This window comes from Daphnia pulex, chromosome 11, assembly GCF_021134715.1.
Source record: "Daphnia pulex isolate KAP4 chromosome 11, ASM2113471v1".
NCBI lineage: Eukaryota > Metazoa > Arthropoda > Branchiopoda > Diplostraca > Daphniidae > Daphnia > Daphnia pulex.
The window spans coordinates 2,784,969-2,799,373 of record NC_060027.1 but is presented as its reverse complement, the minus strand read 5'-3'; the positions used below and the strand labels follow the sequence as shown (position 1 = coordinate 2,799,373).

The 14,405-nt window shown below is 37.1% G+C and overlaps 3 protein-coding genes and 1 long non-coding RNA gene across 28 annotated transcripts in view; 2 read left to right on the top strand and 2 right to left on the bottom strand.

The window, feature by feature from the left end:
* Window positions 1-72: 72 nt before the first annotated feature.
* Window positions 73-1,509, bottom strand: LOC124208055 (serine/threonine-protein kinase/endoribonuclease ire-1-like). Its single transcript, XM_046605754.1, has 4 exons — window positions 1,154-1,509; window positions 792-1,089; window positions 514-724; window positions 73-433 (listed from the first exon to the last, which is right to left on the bottom strand). Exons 1-4 carry the CDS (start codon window positions 1,402-1,404, stop codon window positions 276-278), a joined length of 918 nt encoding a protein of 305 aa, XP_046461710.1. The 5' UTR covers window positions 1,405-1,509; the 3' UTR covers window positions 73-275.
* Window positions 1,510-1,613: 104 nt separating this feature from the next.
* LOC124208056 lies at window positions 1,614-4,568 on the top strand. The gene is made up of 5 exons (XR_006880271.1): window positions 1,614-2,516; window positions 2,608-2,688; window positions 2,755-2,842; window positions 3,119-3,250; window positions 4,360-4,568. It is a non-coding gene; the product is annotated as an uncharacterized LOC124208056 (long non-coding RNA).
* Window positions 4,569-5,405: 837 nt separating this feature from the next.
* On the bottom strand, window positions 5,406-6,266 carry LOC124207638 (amiloride-sensitive sodium channel subunit alpha-like). Its single transcript, XM_046605210.1, has 4 exons — window positions 6,029-6,266; window positions 5,837-5,957; window positions 5,681-5,769; window positions 5,406-5,613 (listed from the first exon to the last, which is right to left on the bottom strand). The coding sequence occupies exons 1-4, from the start codon at window positions 6,193-6,195 to the stop codon at window positions 5,406-5,408; spliced, it is 585 nt and encodes a 194-aa protein (XP_046461166.1). The 5' UTR covers window positions 6,196-6,266.
* A 3,584-nt stretch (window positions 6,267-9,850) lies between these two features.
* Window positions 9,851-14,405, top strand: part of LOC124208046 — a 69,725-nt gene continuing 65,170 nt past the window's right edge. For 12 of the 25 annotated variants that reach the window (XR_006880244.1, XR_006880239.1, XR_006880237.1 and 9 more), the window contains exons 1-11: window positions 9,851-9,931; window positions 10,143-10,220; window positions 11,178-11,221; window positions 12,284-12,363; window positions 12,540-12,623; window positions 12,765-12,846; window positions 13,061-13,108; window positions 13,271-13,344; window positions 13,526-13,569; window positions 13,741-13,766; window positions 13,945-14,030. Coding sequence is in view for 2 of the 25 variants with exons in the window: in XM_046605746.1 (XP_046461702.1) it covers window positions 10,202-10,220; window positions 10,739-10,785; window positions 10,948-10,997; window positions 11,178-11,221; window positions 11,394-11,584 (351 nt within the window). In the remaining 23 variants the exon portion in view is untranslated. The other 13 variants (XR_006880248.1, XR_006880249.1, XR_006880251.1 and 10 more) reach the window with 7 other exon arrangements.

The following is a 14,405-nucleotide window of genomic DNA, read 5'->3' as shown; positions in this document are numbered from 1 at the left end:
TAAATTATTGATATGTTTTACATTTAATACGGTCGATTTCTCGTCACATCAAGGTCGTTAAATAACGATACGGACGAATTGGAATTTTGTAATCAGATGTAAACTACCATGCATCATATCATTGAAATTGACACGATTAAAAATTGAATTTGGGCGCGTGTGGGATGTGCTGTCGTTTTTGTTCATTCGGTAACTTTGATCTTCGTATGGCTACTCTACGGTTTTTATTCTGAATGGCACATGACATGGACATTATTTCACTTAGCATCATCAAGTTAAAGTGATTCAGAATCTTCAATACGAAATGCCGGAGAACTTTGATGAACTTGAGGTCGTAACATGTTGACAACTTCAGTTAAAGGAATCCTGTCCTCTGGCTTCGATTTCGTCATGTTGGAGATAATTTCTCGGGCGAAATGATTCTGGTCGAGTCCTAATTTACATATTGTAATCGTCGTGAAATTATTTGATTATTTAGCGCATTTGTTTAAATAATTAAAAGACAAAACTTACTGCTCTGATTGGCCGGGTTGGGTTTGCCGCGCATCACATTTGAAATGATTAAATTCTTGGAGCCGAAAAGGTGCAATCCGTTGGTCAAAAAGGTGAAAAAGACCAAGCCCAAAGCGAATATGTCGCTCCGCATTGTACCTCGACCTTTGTTGGCTCCCTCAACATCGTTTTTACTATAAGGTTGATCCTCCAATGCCAGAATTTCTGGCGCCTATCAATAGTATTTAAAAACTTATCCACTCTAAAATTTAAATATGAATTAATTGAATTTTTAATACCATCCAATATTGGGTGCCTTTGATCCCACTGATCGAGAAGGTTCCTCTTTGATTCACAGGTTTGCACAGACCAAAGTCGGCCAATTTGATGTGCACAGGCTGAGTGATGGAGATCATCATGTTCTCCGGTTTGATGTCTCGATGGACCAGGTTCATCGAGTGAATGTACTGCAGACCTTTGGCCATTTGTAAAAGGACTTCCTGGTCAGAAGGTAGAGCCCCCTTGTATTTCCTGAGGTCTCTGTCCGGCAAGAAGCACTGGTCCAGGGATGCAGCACACAGTTCCAAAACATAATACCTATTACATAATAATTCGGTTAAGTAACTTTCTATGCCATACATACAAATGCAAAATCATTTACCTGAAAGTTAAGTCATCTTCGGCGTGAAAGAGTTTGACGACATTGGGATGGTCTAGACTGGCCAAAGCGTCTTCTTCTCTCTTCTGGAAATCTTCATCTTTTCGCAGGCTGGCCAACTGGACGCGTTTGACAGCGACGGGATTCTTGTCCTGGCCAAAAGAGCCGCGAAAGACGAAACCGGCCGTCCCTTTGCCGAGGATTTCATTGTCGTCATAGCTGAGACTATCACTGACGATTTTGGTTTTGTCCATGACTAGTGGTGAAAGACGAGTGAGCTAATAACTATAGGAAATTAAAATCAAGACCGTGTAGAGAGTTGCTAGCGACGCCACCGTCTATATTATAAAAGGCTGATAATACCGTATCATTTTTATATTATAAATACGATTTCAGCGGGCGGCTGCTCTGCGGTTCAAACTCGACCTAGTTGCGGTGTCCCGGTTGCCGTCAGAGTGTATAATACAGTTGATCACGTCTATCCACACTTTTATCCTTATCTCAGATTTTGTGGGTTGCCCAATAAAATTTCGAGTGCAATTGTTATTTTCGAAGAGAATATTGCGCCACTCATATGGTTGTCGTATGCGGCCCTTCAACACCCAGATGTGAAACCTTAATCTGATGCCCGCTAACAGAATTCAAACTTACAACGAAAGATAAAACGGGGTGGTAATTTTAAAAAGGTTTATTGCACCGACTTTGTATTGATTGGAATCTTTTGCGGACGAGTTGATAATAACGTGTCGGGCAACTTGTAATCTTGCTTAACATGCCTTGATCATTTGACGTTTATCCGACCTGTTTATTACCTCCTGCTTTGTCAAAAAACAAATTTTCATCTATCGGGAGAAAATGGTGCGGTTCGATAGCTTCGTGAAATCTGTTAATCATCAACTAGCGTTTAAATTCACAACTAACAATATTATACAACATCAAGACAAATATTTTTTTTAGTAATCACTTAAAAATGTAAATAATATGTTCTATTAACTATTATCTATTTCTATTTGTAATCCATTTTGGGTGGAGTCATTCAAATGCTCACTCACTCGTTTAGCAGACGATGTTGACATGGCGATCGTTATCAAAGCACAACGTGTGTTCCGCTCCCGCCTCTCCCCTGTTTTGTATTTTGCATATCAACCTTGGTAAAAAAACTTTTTGATTCATACCAGGACCAGTAGTAAAATCTGCTCTATCCCTACATGTAAGAAAATCATGTATATGTGTCTTCAATAAAGTTTGGTTTAAACTGTTGACAGAGCCACAGAGGCCCTTATGAATGGCCATTGCCGTTATGGCCATGCCGTGTGAGCCAAATAACAAACGATGAAGCGAAGCTATTCTTTTCTACCTAATTTCTGTAAAGATTCACTTTTGTTTATGTCAGATGTTGCCATAATTTGTTGGAAACGTATAGGATAATTAACCAGACTATGTAACATCTGTTATAGCATTTGCCAAATCTGCATTCAACTGAACTACTAAACCAATCTGGAGCTCTTCATGCCAAAATTTTTAGAAGTTGTTCGCTGGTAAGCATATTCTTTACATTTCATCTCTTCTCACTGATTTATTGATGTATCCCATGTGTGATCAAGGTAGTGAACGTTTATGCTGGGTGCCAGTCTCTGCAGTTCTCGCCTCCCAATAGGAAGTACATCAACAAACCTTCAATAACACATAGAGGTAAAGGTGTGTTGTTATTATTATTCTTGTACGAAACTTAATTGAAATCCAGCAAAGCCCTCAGCAACTAAGAAGTTCAGTTTTCTTCAATATCTATTATTATTATACAATTTATAAATTTAAGCTGGCTTTTACAAAAATGTGTTATTGCTAACTTGCTACTTGTTACAGTTTTTTACTTTAACATTTTACCTTATGAAAATGAAAATAGTAATTCTGTTGTTTTTTTTAAAGACTAGATGCAGTATGTGAAATATTTATGTGTTAAATTTACAGGTAATAATCCAGCAAATCATTTCCAATGGGCCAAATCGTCTGATGCTGTTACCTCACATCTGACCATTTTACCGATATTTCATCTCTTGCTGTACGTCTCGTCCCATGCTCATTAAGCACTTCACGGCAAAGGTAACTGTTGATTAAATTTTATTGCTAGAAAGCTATAGATGTAGTTAAGTTAAAACATGTGAAGTATATTATTTGACGTTTTACTGAGGAGGAAATTGACTACTGAAATAATTGGGTTTCTTCCGTCTCTTGTGAAAGGTTTTTTTTTTCGTTAATCAGAGGTGATGCTTTCGGGTATCCTGATTTCTTTTAGTTGGGTCGGGTGTGGTGGACTGGTGGCTAGGCTAGTTGGGGAGGGGGGTTCTTGAAATGTGTGTTATATTGTTACCAACTTTGTTGGCAGTGTAAAACATAATCCGATAATATTTTATAGGTATATAGGATACGTGCACAGGGTACCCTTCCAACTTAAAAATATGTTGCTTCAGCAATACGCGTTCGATTCGTTATGTAAAGACTTTACGATAGAAAATGCCAAGTATTTGGCTATTTGCAGATTTTAGTAGCTTTGCACCGGTTGCAACTGTGTTCAACGCCGCAATAGCGGATTATTGCAATTGCAAGTCGGAGAAAGGCTCTGCTCCATGTTAGCTTTGATTTTTGAGTCCACAAACTAAAATTCAAATAGATGTTACCAAATTGCAACCATCTTTAACAACTCATTAAATGGATTATTTTACCGCCAGATCGGAATCCATCTGCGATTGGGAAATCATATAATTGTCCCCAGTGATTGAAGCCGGAGCTGAAGTAGCAAAAGGCCGGACGTGAATTAGTTTAGGGACTGGCGGTGATGAGGGCAGCTCCTGTTTCTTAGACTGGTACCAACGAAAACACCAACGAACCAAAAAGAAATAAAATATTTCAGCCGCGCTGATGATACTGAAGCCGAAACCCAAGCCCAGCAGTCCACCAGTAGCCGCTATAATAAATGATAGGAATATAAAAATTAAGTGAATAGGAATGTTCTCTATTTATAGTATAATAACCAAATACTCTCACAAAGAAAATCCGACCATGTCGTCCGCTCCTTCATAATGTAACACAACCCAGTAACCCATTGAAAGTAGACATTTAACTTGACGAAATTTTTCCTGAATAAGTTGAGAGCTATTTATTTATTATACTATTTTAGAAAATGATTGACTATACTTGGCGTAAATTTTCAGATCACTTTTATTCATGTTGCGAAATTGGGGCCGATCGATGACGGTAGGAGGATATTCCCAAACCGAATTGGGAAACGTTCCGGTAGAAATTTCGCTCTTATACCAAACGGTGGTGCACACGTCAGGGCAGTAACACACATTTGAATCGATCTCTTTTTTGGCCTCTGCAAAATGTTTTTAAAATCAAAACGAAACATCAAATTAGACCCACTAACTCTATGAGGTAAATTTTTTTACCAGATATCCTTTGCAGGCAGGGATAAGATGAGACATTGCAGACTGGTAGCCGAGTCGGAACTGCGCATCGCCAACCGATTGAATTGTTTTATAAGCAAAATAGCTTAAAGCGAGAAGATGAATTTACCTGGAAAGTAATAAGGGACGCAAAAGCACTCGGCCAGAAAGAACCGTGTCAAGCAATCGAGCTGGCAATACGATCGGGTATAGTTTTTAAAATATTTCAGAGCAATTTCTTGACTGGTGGTGCATAACCTTTTCTTAAGATCGATGACCCTAAGCTGATCATCTGCTCTCTGGGTGTAACCGGTGAGAGCCATATTAATTTGAAATCCCGGGCTCGCAAGGAAACCTTTCCGTGTGGTCTGAGGAAAGTCCATTGAGTCTTGAATCGATACCTAGGACAGTGCAAATAACATTTTCAACATAGAGCCGCTTATTATATTGCCACTGATGGATACCTTAAAGCCATCTATAGAAGATGAAGTGACATTGTAATCGTCAAGTTCGGCGTCCAATAGAACGGTGAGTCCTGCTTGTACCCCACTAGTTCGGGCGTGCCTAAGTCGGTTCTGCCTAAATTAAAATTCATAAATTATTTTACGAATAGAAATAAGTGAATTGTGTAACTGACCGATTGTTTAAATAGGTGTCGCTATCGCGCTGGATGATCACCGAGTTGAATGAACAACAACAACCATCATCGGCTGTCTGAGTTACAAATAAATCGGTGCAGTCCTCTTCTAGGCCCTCCCACGAACAGAAGACGATTGTCTTGGAACAATTTGGCGATAGCTAGCATCAAAACCTTAATCAGGATTATAAGTATAGATGACTTGTGGAATTTCTATCACCTTTTTCATGAGTTTTTCGTACTGATTGTCGTTGCTGCTAATATTGGCCTTGAGTAATAGTGGACCAAGAACAGCAAATTCTCCCTCATTTTCGACCCAATTCAACCCGGTTGACATAATCTCCAAAATACGACGAATCTCATTCACTTTGAAATCTTTCACTCTGCATCAGTCAAACAGGAGTGAAAAAGCAGCTCAGGAAATTGGTTAATTTAATTTGTCATTTTTACTCTTCTGTGGCCATCCATTCTCCGAGTGCCCGAGTCGAAACTTTGTTCACACTGCAAATCGTGACAGCTGGAAAAGGATAGCTTTTAATCTGGAAACATTCCAAAATTTTGTATAGCTGTAAAATACATTTAGTGTGAAATTTCCTGCACGCTTACGGGATAATTAACTGTTTGAATAGTGATGAGGACCGGAGATTGTACCCAGTTATCCCATAAATTCCAAGCGAAGAATAAAGCAAAGAATAATCCAACCAAAAAAAGAATTATCCAGAATATCCTATGAACGAAAGGAAAAACTCACTTTTTAGTTTTTCGTCCATTTTAATGTGTAAATGAATTGAAAATTACCTTTCCAGCAATGAAGTGTGGTCTTGCGCTATGAATTTCAGTCCGTGAATCGATGTGTTTCTGGCAAATTCTTTTGACAATTTTAACACTGAAAAGCCCTCGTTATTAATCTTCTGATTAATCTTCCTCTTTGTCCCTACCCAGCATGGCTTTTCATCCACCGTCATGGCCAACCTACTCGGTTGACTGCAGGCTTTCAATTAAGCCGAAACGTCCATCAACATTCGCCATACCCAAGTTGCTGGTGAAACCGCAAATAATATTTGGAGATCGAACAACATCAAATTATAGAGCCGTACCCAAATGCCTCCTTCTAATGCATTTGGAAAGCTGATATTTGTTTTGTACAGCAATTGATTTAGCCAACCCAATCATTTTACCCGAGAAATTAACATCGATCGCAGAGGTACGCGCCGGGGAGAAGAACTTTCCAACACTATATATCGTCATTCAAGTTGCATTGTCATGACGTGTTCTGTGTAATCTTATTGAGCCATTTCTGACAACATCTAGTAATAACATAACATATCTAACAATTATAGAATGCACTAGTAACTTGTGCCAGGTGTAAGCTAACAGAACGGAAACACGTGGATTCGTGTTTTTAGTATTTGGTATTTTGTATTCAGAGTGATTGATATATTTTTAAAACTTGAGCTTCATCTCATTCTCTATGAATCATAAATAGGGGAAGAGGAGGGCTAGTTGGAAGGGTCACTTTTTGTGAATTTATTTGGACTTTTACTTTTCCCGTCGTTCCAAATTACTTCGAAAATAAACCTACAACTTATCCTAGCCTAATCTTTTGCCGATTTTCACGGCTTCGCCGTGCTGATCCTGAAATTGAATTTCACGGCTCCACCGTGATGATCCCGAACGTGAATTTCACGGCTTCGCCGTGATGATATCGAATGTGAATTCACGGCTTCGCCGTGATGGTTGTTTGGGAGCTACTACACTTGGTAACCTAACCTAACCTAACCTAACCTAACCTAACCTAACCTAACCTAACCTAACCTAACCTAATGTAACCTAATCTTACATAACCTAACCAAAGTTAGTGGCAGTTATTTGTTTTTATTTACAGAGTGGTCAATGTTGCAATTTAGGAGTTGCTTAATTTTATTCGTTTTGATTCAGAATGATTGAATTCCCCCCGCCCTTCAGTTAAATTGCCAGTCAATCTCATTGTCTCCTTGCCGTTCTCCTTTTGCCAGGTAATTTTCTTTTTGCTAAAGGGCTAGCCCAACAAAAGCTAATAATATCTAAAATTCAAAGCGGCCCTATTTCTCCGTCACAGAATCAGAGAAGAGGGGGTTAGTTAGTACTAACACCGTCACCCTTCATATACTTTGCCTAGCTCAAACAAAGATGAGTGAAATACACACATTGCCTGCTTGTTATTTATAAGTTAGTTGGCCGATTCCCGTTTTATTATTTCATGAACATATTCCTCATGGTCTTAACCACAAAGTTCATTTTTACAAATATCGTTTTCACTTCAGAGCTGTCGTAAATTTGAAAAATTAACAAATTTCCGTACTTGCTTCGCAAATTTTTCTCCCCTGTTGACATCTGGCCCGTCAATCTAATTGATGCCTTGTTAATTTTCTTCTTGCCAAACCTTTTTCGTTTTTTGATCACTTTTTTCATTTATTCATTTTAATTTGCGAAGATTTTTTTATTTGCAATTGATTTGATTGATGTTTTATTTTGATTCAGAGTGATTTAAATTCCCCCCCCCTGTTGACATCTTGCCTGTCAAACTCATTGTCGCTTTGTTGCCAGTTAATTTTCTTCTTGCTAGACAATTTTCGTTTTTTTATCACTTTTTTTCTTTTTAAGTTTTAAATTTGTATTTTGCGTGATATCTTGATTAGCCTGTTCATTTCTTGTCCGTAGTTTATTTATTACCTAATATTCGTTACCTGCCCGTCGATTCGTCGCCTGATATTCTGTCCCTCGCTTAATTTTGTTAGAACTATTCGTGTTTTCCCTGAAAGCTTGGTCTGTTTTAGTCGCGGATGCGTTTTCAAACAGTTTAATTTAAGACTGGTATTGTTGTCTTTTGATAAGTTACCCCCGTCACTCACGTTTTTCCGAGTAGCAATTTAGTCAATTGCATTGTGTTTGACCGTGAATCAAATTCGTTTTCTTCTGTTTTTTTTTCTTCTTATACGTTAATTCTCGTGTTTTTATAATTAATTTTAAGACTGGTATTGTTGTCTTTTGATTAGTTACCCGTCACTCACTGTCTTCTATTTTTTAATCCGTTAACGTTTTATTTTGATTTAGAGTGATTTAAATTGTTTTCCCCCTGTTGACATCTTGCCCGTCAAACTCATTGTCGCCTTGTTGCCAGTTAATTTTCTTCTTGCTAGACCATTTCCGTTTTTTTATCACATTTTTTCTTTTATTCGTTTTATGTTGTAAAGATTTTTTTATTTGCAAGTTATTTGAATTGCGTGGTATCTTGATTAGCCTGTTCATTTCTTTTCCGTAGTCTATTTATTACCGAATATGCGTTGCCTGCCCGTCGATTCGTCGCCTGATATACTGTCTGCCTCTCGCTTAATATTACTGTTAGAGCTATTCGTCTTTTCCCCGAAATCTTGGTCTGTTTTAGTCGCGGATGCGTTATCAACCAGTTTAACTTAAGACTGATATCTTTTGAATAGCTAGCTGTCACTCACGTTTTATAGTGTTGCACACTTATTACCTGCCCGTGAATCGGTGAATCAAATACTTTTCTTTTGTCTTTTTTTCTTATTTGTTAATTCTCAAACTGGGGGGGGGGTGTCTGTCGTTCTTTTCTCGCTTTTTATTCTGTCTGCCCGTCACTTAATATTACCCGTCACTCACGTTTTTCCGAGTGGCAATGAGTCAATTGCAATGTGTTTGACCGCGATTAAAATTCGTTTTCTTCTGTCTTTTATTTTTCTTATCCGTTAATTCTCGGGTTTTTATTATTACTTCTATGTAACAATATTTTTCGCGATTTATTAGATATAGTAGCCATAGTATTAGACCACGACAAAGAAGATCCGCTTTTAAAACATTTATGCGATTTTTTCTCCTTGAAAGCGGGCCTAAAGTTCCATAAGGAAATTTAATTTAAATGCTGATTCAATCTCACAAATTTTCCTTGTGTTGTGAGAGTGGCTAAGAGAGCTTCTGCCACCCTTTATATACTTTGCCGTAGCTCAAACCATGGTGAGTGAAATTCACATACTGCCGTCTCGTTATTTATAAGTTAGTAAGCCGATTTTAGTCTTTATTTTTTTGTGAACACATTTTCTTTAGTGTTAAATATGAAGTTCATTTTTTACAAACGTTATTTTCGCTTAACAGCTATCGTAGGTAAAAAAAACGAATTTCCGTGTTCCTTTCGCCACATTTTCTACCCTAGCTAGATCCCCCCTTCAGCGACTCAGCCTCCCCTTTTGCAACTCGAGGATTTTCCCTTGAGGGTAAAGAACCCAAAACAGGTAGAAACTCTAGGAGCCAATCACCGCGTGAGCACAAGTTTTTTGGCTCCGCCCAAGAGGCTTATTCTTTTATAGTATAGGATTGTTAAATCATTGAATATTTTATTGAACACTCAGCTGCCTAGGTGAAACGTTGCGTGGCAAGCTGATGCAAAGTAATTCTTGAAATTTACTAAAGTCAAATGTAATGTGATTGATTGTTGATTGGTTAGAAAAAATCTGAATTGAGTGTAGGCAGTGGCCGCAAGGAGTGGTGATAGGTGTTTAGGGATTCAATTGATAGGTGTTTAGGGATTCAATAAGGACTAAAGGAAGTCTTAGTGTGCACGTCTAATCTTCTGTAATGACAGTCACGTGCAAGAAGCATTGAGTGAAAGTAGTACTTTTCTAGTGAGAAATATGGAGTATGGAAATGGTAACATGTTTAATACTTTTTAACTTATTGATTAGTGAAAAGACATGGTAAAAAGCTGAATGATGTTTTCCTGTGCATGATGATATATCCATTTAAACCGAACTAGAGTCTCTGATCTTTTTGATGAATGGATTAATCTGATGCTATATTCTTGTTTTGTGAGATAGTTATTATGATTTAAAATTAACTCAATTTTCATTTTCAATTATAGTTGGATGTGCAGTGGTGATGCAGTAAGGGGACAAGCAGTTAATTGTGGGTTCTTGGCTAATGGAAGTGTCAATCAGAGGTAATTGTTACGAAATTGAAATGGTGTGGTTGAAGATTGAAACTAGGATTATTTAGTTAATGTCTTTTTCCCCCATTTGAACTATGTGAAGTATATTTGACATTTACTGAGGAAGAACTTGACTTCTGAAGCATTGGGTTTCTTCCGTCTCTTGTGATAGGTTTTCTTCATTAATTGGGTGCTTTCGGGTATTCTGTTTCCTTTTGTTGGGTGTGGTTAGCTTCTTGTTTTTCTAGCTCAGCAGATGAAGCTGTCATTTGAAATTAGTGCTTCCTACATGGTTGTCATTTGTATTTTTGGATAAGGAGTAATTCGAAGTTTTATTTCACTTAATGGCGCACGGTATCTCCAGTCGTTGTCCTATACACGTGCTGGTCAACTAGTACCTACATCACACTGGAAGTGTTTGTATCGTTGAACTAATAGGCATCCATATTCCATGCAGTTCTGGAATAAACCTCCTACAATTATTGTTTTTGCTTAGGTCATTGGCCAATAATTTAAGCGTCTTTTGATAGGATTTTTCTCCCAACTCGATGAGATCAAGGTTACATCGCTATCGTCGGTGATCGTTCTTTTTGGGGTGTTTTTCTACTTATTGCAAATGATGTGTTTAGTCATCTGTGTTTCACCTGAATTCAAGATTATAATCTTTAACTCTGATAATTTATGGGAGGGATATTTTGAATAGGGCTTTTTCAGTTACCAACATTTTATAATTTTCTAGGTGATTCGATGTGCATCTCTGGCTTTGTCAGTCGTCAGATTTGGTTGGTTGTGAGTTCATTACAATATAGCGAACAAGTTTCATATGATGAGAACCTAGGCTAGAGTTTTGAGGTACTTCGATGCTGTCATGAAATTACTCCTTTCGTTCATTACTGAATTAAATTTTAAAAAACATTGCATTAGCTATTATTTTTTCTCGCATTTAATGTTTTTAATGTTTCATTTCAGGTATTTGTTTTCTGGTTGCTTCCTCTGTTTCCGTACAACGTCGAGTAAGTTTTTAAATATTTCAGTGGGATTTGATTTTAATGATATTTACGTAATTTAAGTGCTTATTCCCTATCTGAAAATATGTGAAGTATATTAATGTTTTACTGAGGTTGAACTTCAGTGCTGAAACATTTCTCTTTTATCTCTTTTGATGGATTTTCTTTATTTTATAAGGATCATTAGATTGTTTTTGTTGGATGTGGTCGAACTTCCTGCGGCTCCAGCTTGGAAAATGTAATATCATTTCAAAAATGGTGACTTCATTTTCTACTAAGTGTATTCTTTGCCCTGAGACCTCTCATAGCATAGAACATTTTCTTTCATTATTGAAATCTGTCTATGTAGACTTAAACATCCTAACCTAATATTTTACTAAACAAAATTTAGGTTTAATTTTTTAAAGCTTGACACGACTAGTTCACTGTTTTTATATATTTGACAGAGGGGAAATTATGTTGCCATGAAATGCTCATTGATGTGTCTCGTTACCATCACAGTGGGTAAGCAAAGGTGTACCGAAATCAGTCGTAACAGTCTTTGCACGTAGGACATTGTTACCATGGTGTTAAACGAATATATTTTCATATTCCAACAGGCGGAACTGCTGGATCTGAATCAGAGGTGATGATCCCACGCTCTTTGCGTTAAATTTTTTTTTTCATTTTCAACATAAATTAGACGCAAAGAGCGTGGGATCATCCCGATGCAACTCAACAGACAGTTTTCGAAGAGATTAAATAACTCATCCAATCGGCGTTGGACGGTTACAACGTTTGCATTTTTGCCTACGGTCAAACTGCCTTACACCCCCTAAATGTTTTTCCTGAACCAGTTCGAAACTGAAACTGGTTCAGGCAAAACTTTAGGGGGTGTAAGTAAACGGCGGCGTTTGTTTTAATTGAACATGTGTTGTCTTCTGCTGAAAATGATATCTTTCTGGTTCAGTTCACATCTCTGATCTTGATATGTCCATTGATGTCGTACAAACCAGATAAACAATTGGACTTGTATTCTATACCTTTTAATGTTACTCAACTAAAGCCAGAATGTTGTTCTATACATAGGTCAAATTGCTCCATGGGACAGTGGTTCATCCCCGCCTTCTATGGTTGTAATTGCTGGATAATATATTGGACAATCTATGGTAATTATTTCACAGTTAAAGTGGTATAGTTGGTTATAATGATGAGTTACGTAATTTATGTCTTCTTTCCCCATCTGAAAATAAGTGTAGTATATAACGTTTTACTGAGGTTTAACTTCACTGCTGAAGCATTGGGTTTCTTTGATCTCTTTTGATAGATTTTCTTTATATTACAGGTACCATCAGATTGCCTGGTTTTTGTTGGATGTGATTGAACTTCCTGCTGCTCCAGCTTGTGAGATGTAATCATTTCAATAAAGGTGAGTTCATTTTCTACTAGGTGTAATCCTTTTTTCTTTAATTGGTTCCTTGGCTAAGGGGGATATTATTTTTCAAATGTGTGTAATATTTTAAGCAACTATGTTGGCAGTATAAGAATAAATCTGATAACATTTTGATAGGGATGTGGATGGATGTGGATGCGGCAGTCGTGGTATAGGGTTGAAGTTTCTTGGGCTGTCATTCGTATTCTTGGGACAAGGCGTAAGTCGAAATTTGTGTTACAACTGATGGCGCGCGGTATCTCCAGTCGTTGTCCTATACACGTGCTGGTCGACTAGTGCCTACATTACACTGGAAGTGTTTGCATCGTTGGACTGAAATGGGCATATGCCATGCCGTCCTGGAATAAACCTCCTACAATTATTGCTGTTGCGTAGTTCTTTGTCCGTAATTTAACCTAGTTTCATATTTATAGGTTTTTTTTGCTGAACTTGGTCCGAAAAAGGTGACATCGTTATCTTCGGTCAGCATTCTTTTTTTGGTGTTTTTCTACTTATTGCAAATGATGTGCTTAGTCATCCGTGTTTCACCTGAATTTATGATTATAAACTTTGACTCTGATAAATTATGGGAGGGATATTTTGAATAGGGCTTTTTCAGTTACTAATATTTTATAATTTTCTAGGTGAAGTGATCTGTATCTCTGGATTTGGTTATTTGTGCTATAGTCAGACTTGGTTGGTGTTCCAGTAATTATTGGTGAGTTCATTATAATACAGCGAACATGTTTCACATGATGAGAACCTAGGCTAGAGTTTTGAGGTACTTGGGTGCCGTCTTGAAATTACTCCTATCTCGTTCATTACTGAAATTTCATTAATAAACACTGCATTAGTTATTCTTTGTTCTTGGATTTAATGTTTTTATTGTTTCATTTCAGGTAATTGCTTGCTGGTTGCTTTCCTGTTTTCCGTACAACGTTGAGTAAGTTTTTTAAATTTTTCAGTGGGGTCTCATTTTAATGTAATGATGAATTTTTGTGTGGGAATCTCTCGGAGAAAAATGACAGATAAACCATTGCACTTCCTGATTTTTCATACTTAAAACTAACATTCATACACAAAGTTCACATTCTAATAGTTATTTTATTTACAGGAATTTTGAATGGCAACTGGGGGCAGGTATGAAAACATTTCAATTGATAAAAAATAACGGTTAAATGGGAACATAGAATATCTTATTTCCCCTTCTGTAAAGTTAAAATTAAGTGAAGCGTATTTACGCTGTACTGAGGAGGAACTTTACTATTAATGTATTAGGTTATTTTGATCAATATGATAGATTTCATTTATTTATTAGGTACTGTCTGATTGTCTGGTTTTCGTTGGATGTGGTTGAATATGATGCTGCGTTATTTTGGGAGATGTAACATTATTTCAATAATGGTGAGTTCATTTGCTACTAATTGTAATTTGTAACCCTTTGCCCTGAGAACCTTCTGCCTTTTATCTTTTATGATTGGTGACTTGGCTAAAGGGGATATTCTTCAAATATGTGTAATATAGTTAGCAGCTATGTTGGCAGTTAAAGATAACTCATTTAGTTAAAAAACTACCCACTTCATAAAATAGACCAATTTTTACAACCATTTATAATTTCCTTATCAAACACGTTTTGCTCGTTAATTCAATCTCCCATATTTCCATTGTTTCATATATGTAAAATGGAACTTGCATTAAGAAGATAGGGATGGAACATTTTGTTTCATGATTACGTCTATGTGGAATTAAACATCTAAACCTGATATTTTACTAAAAAAT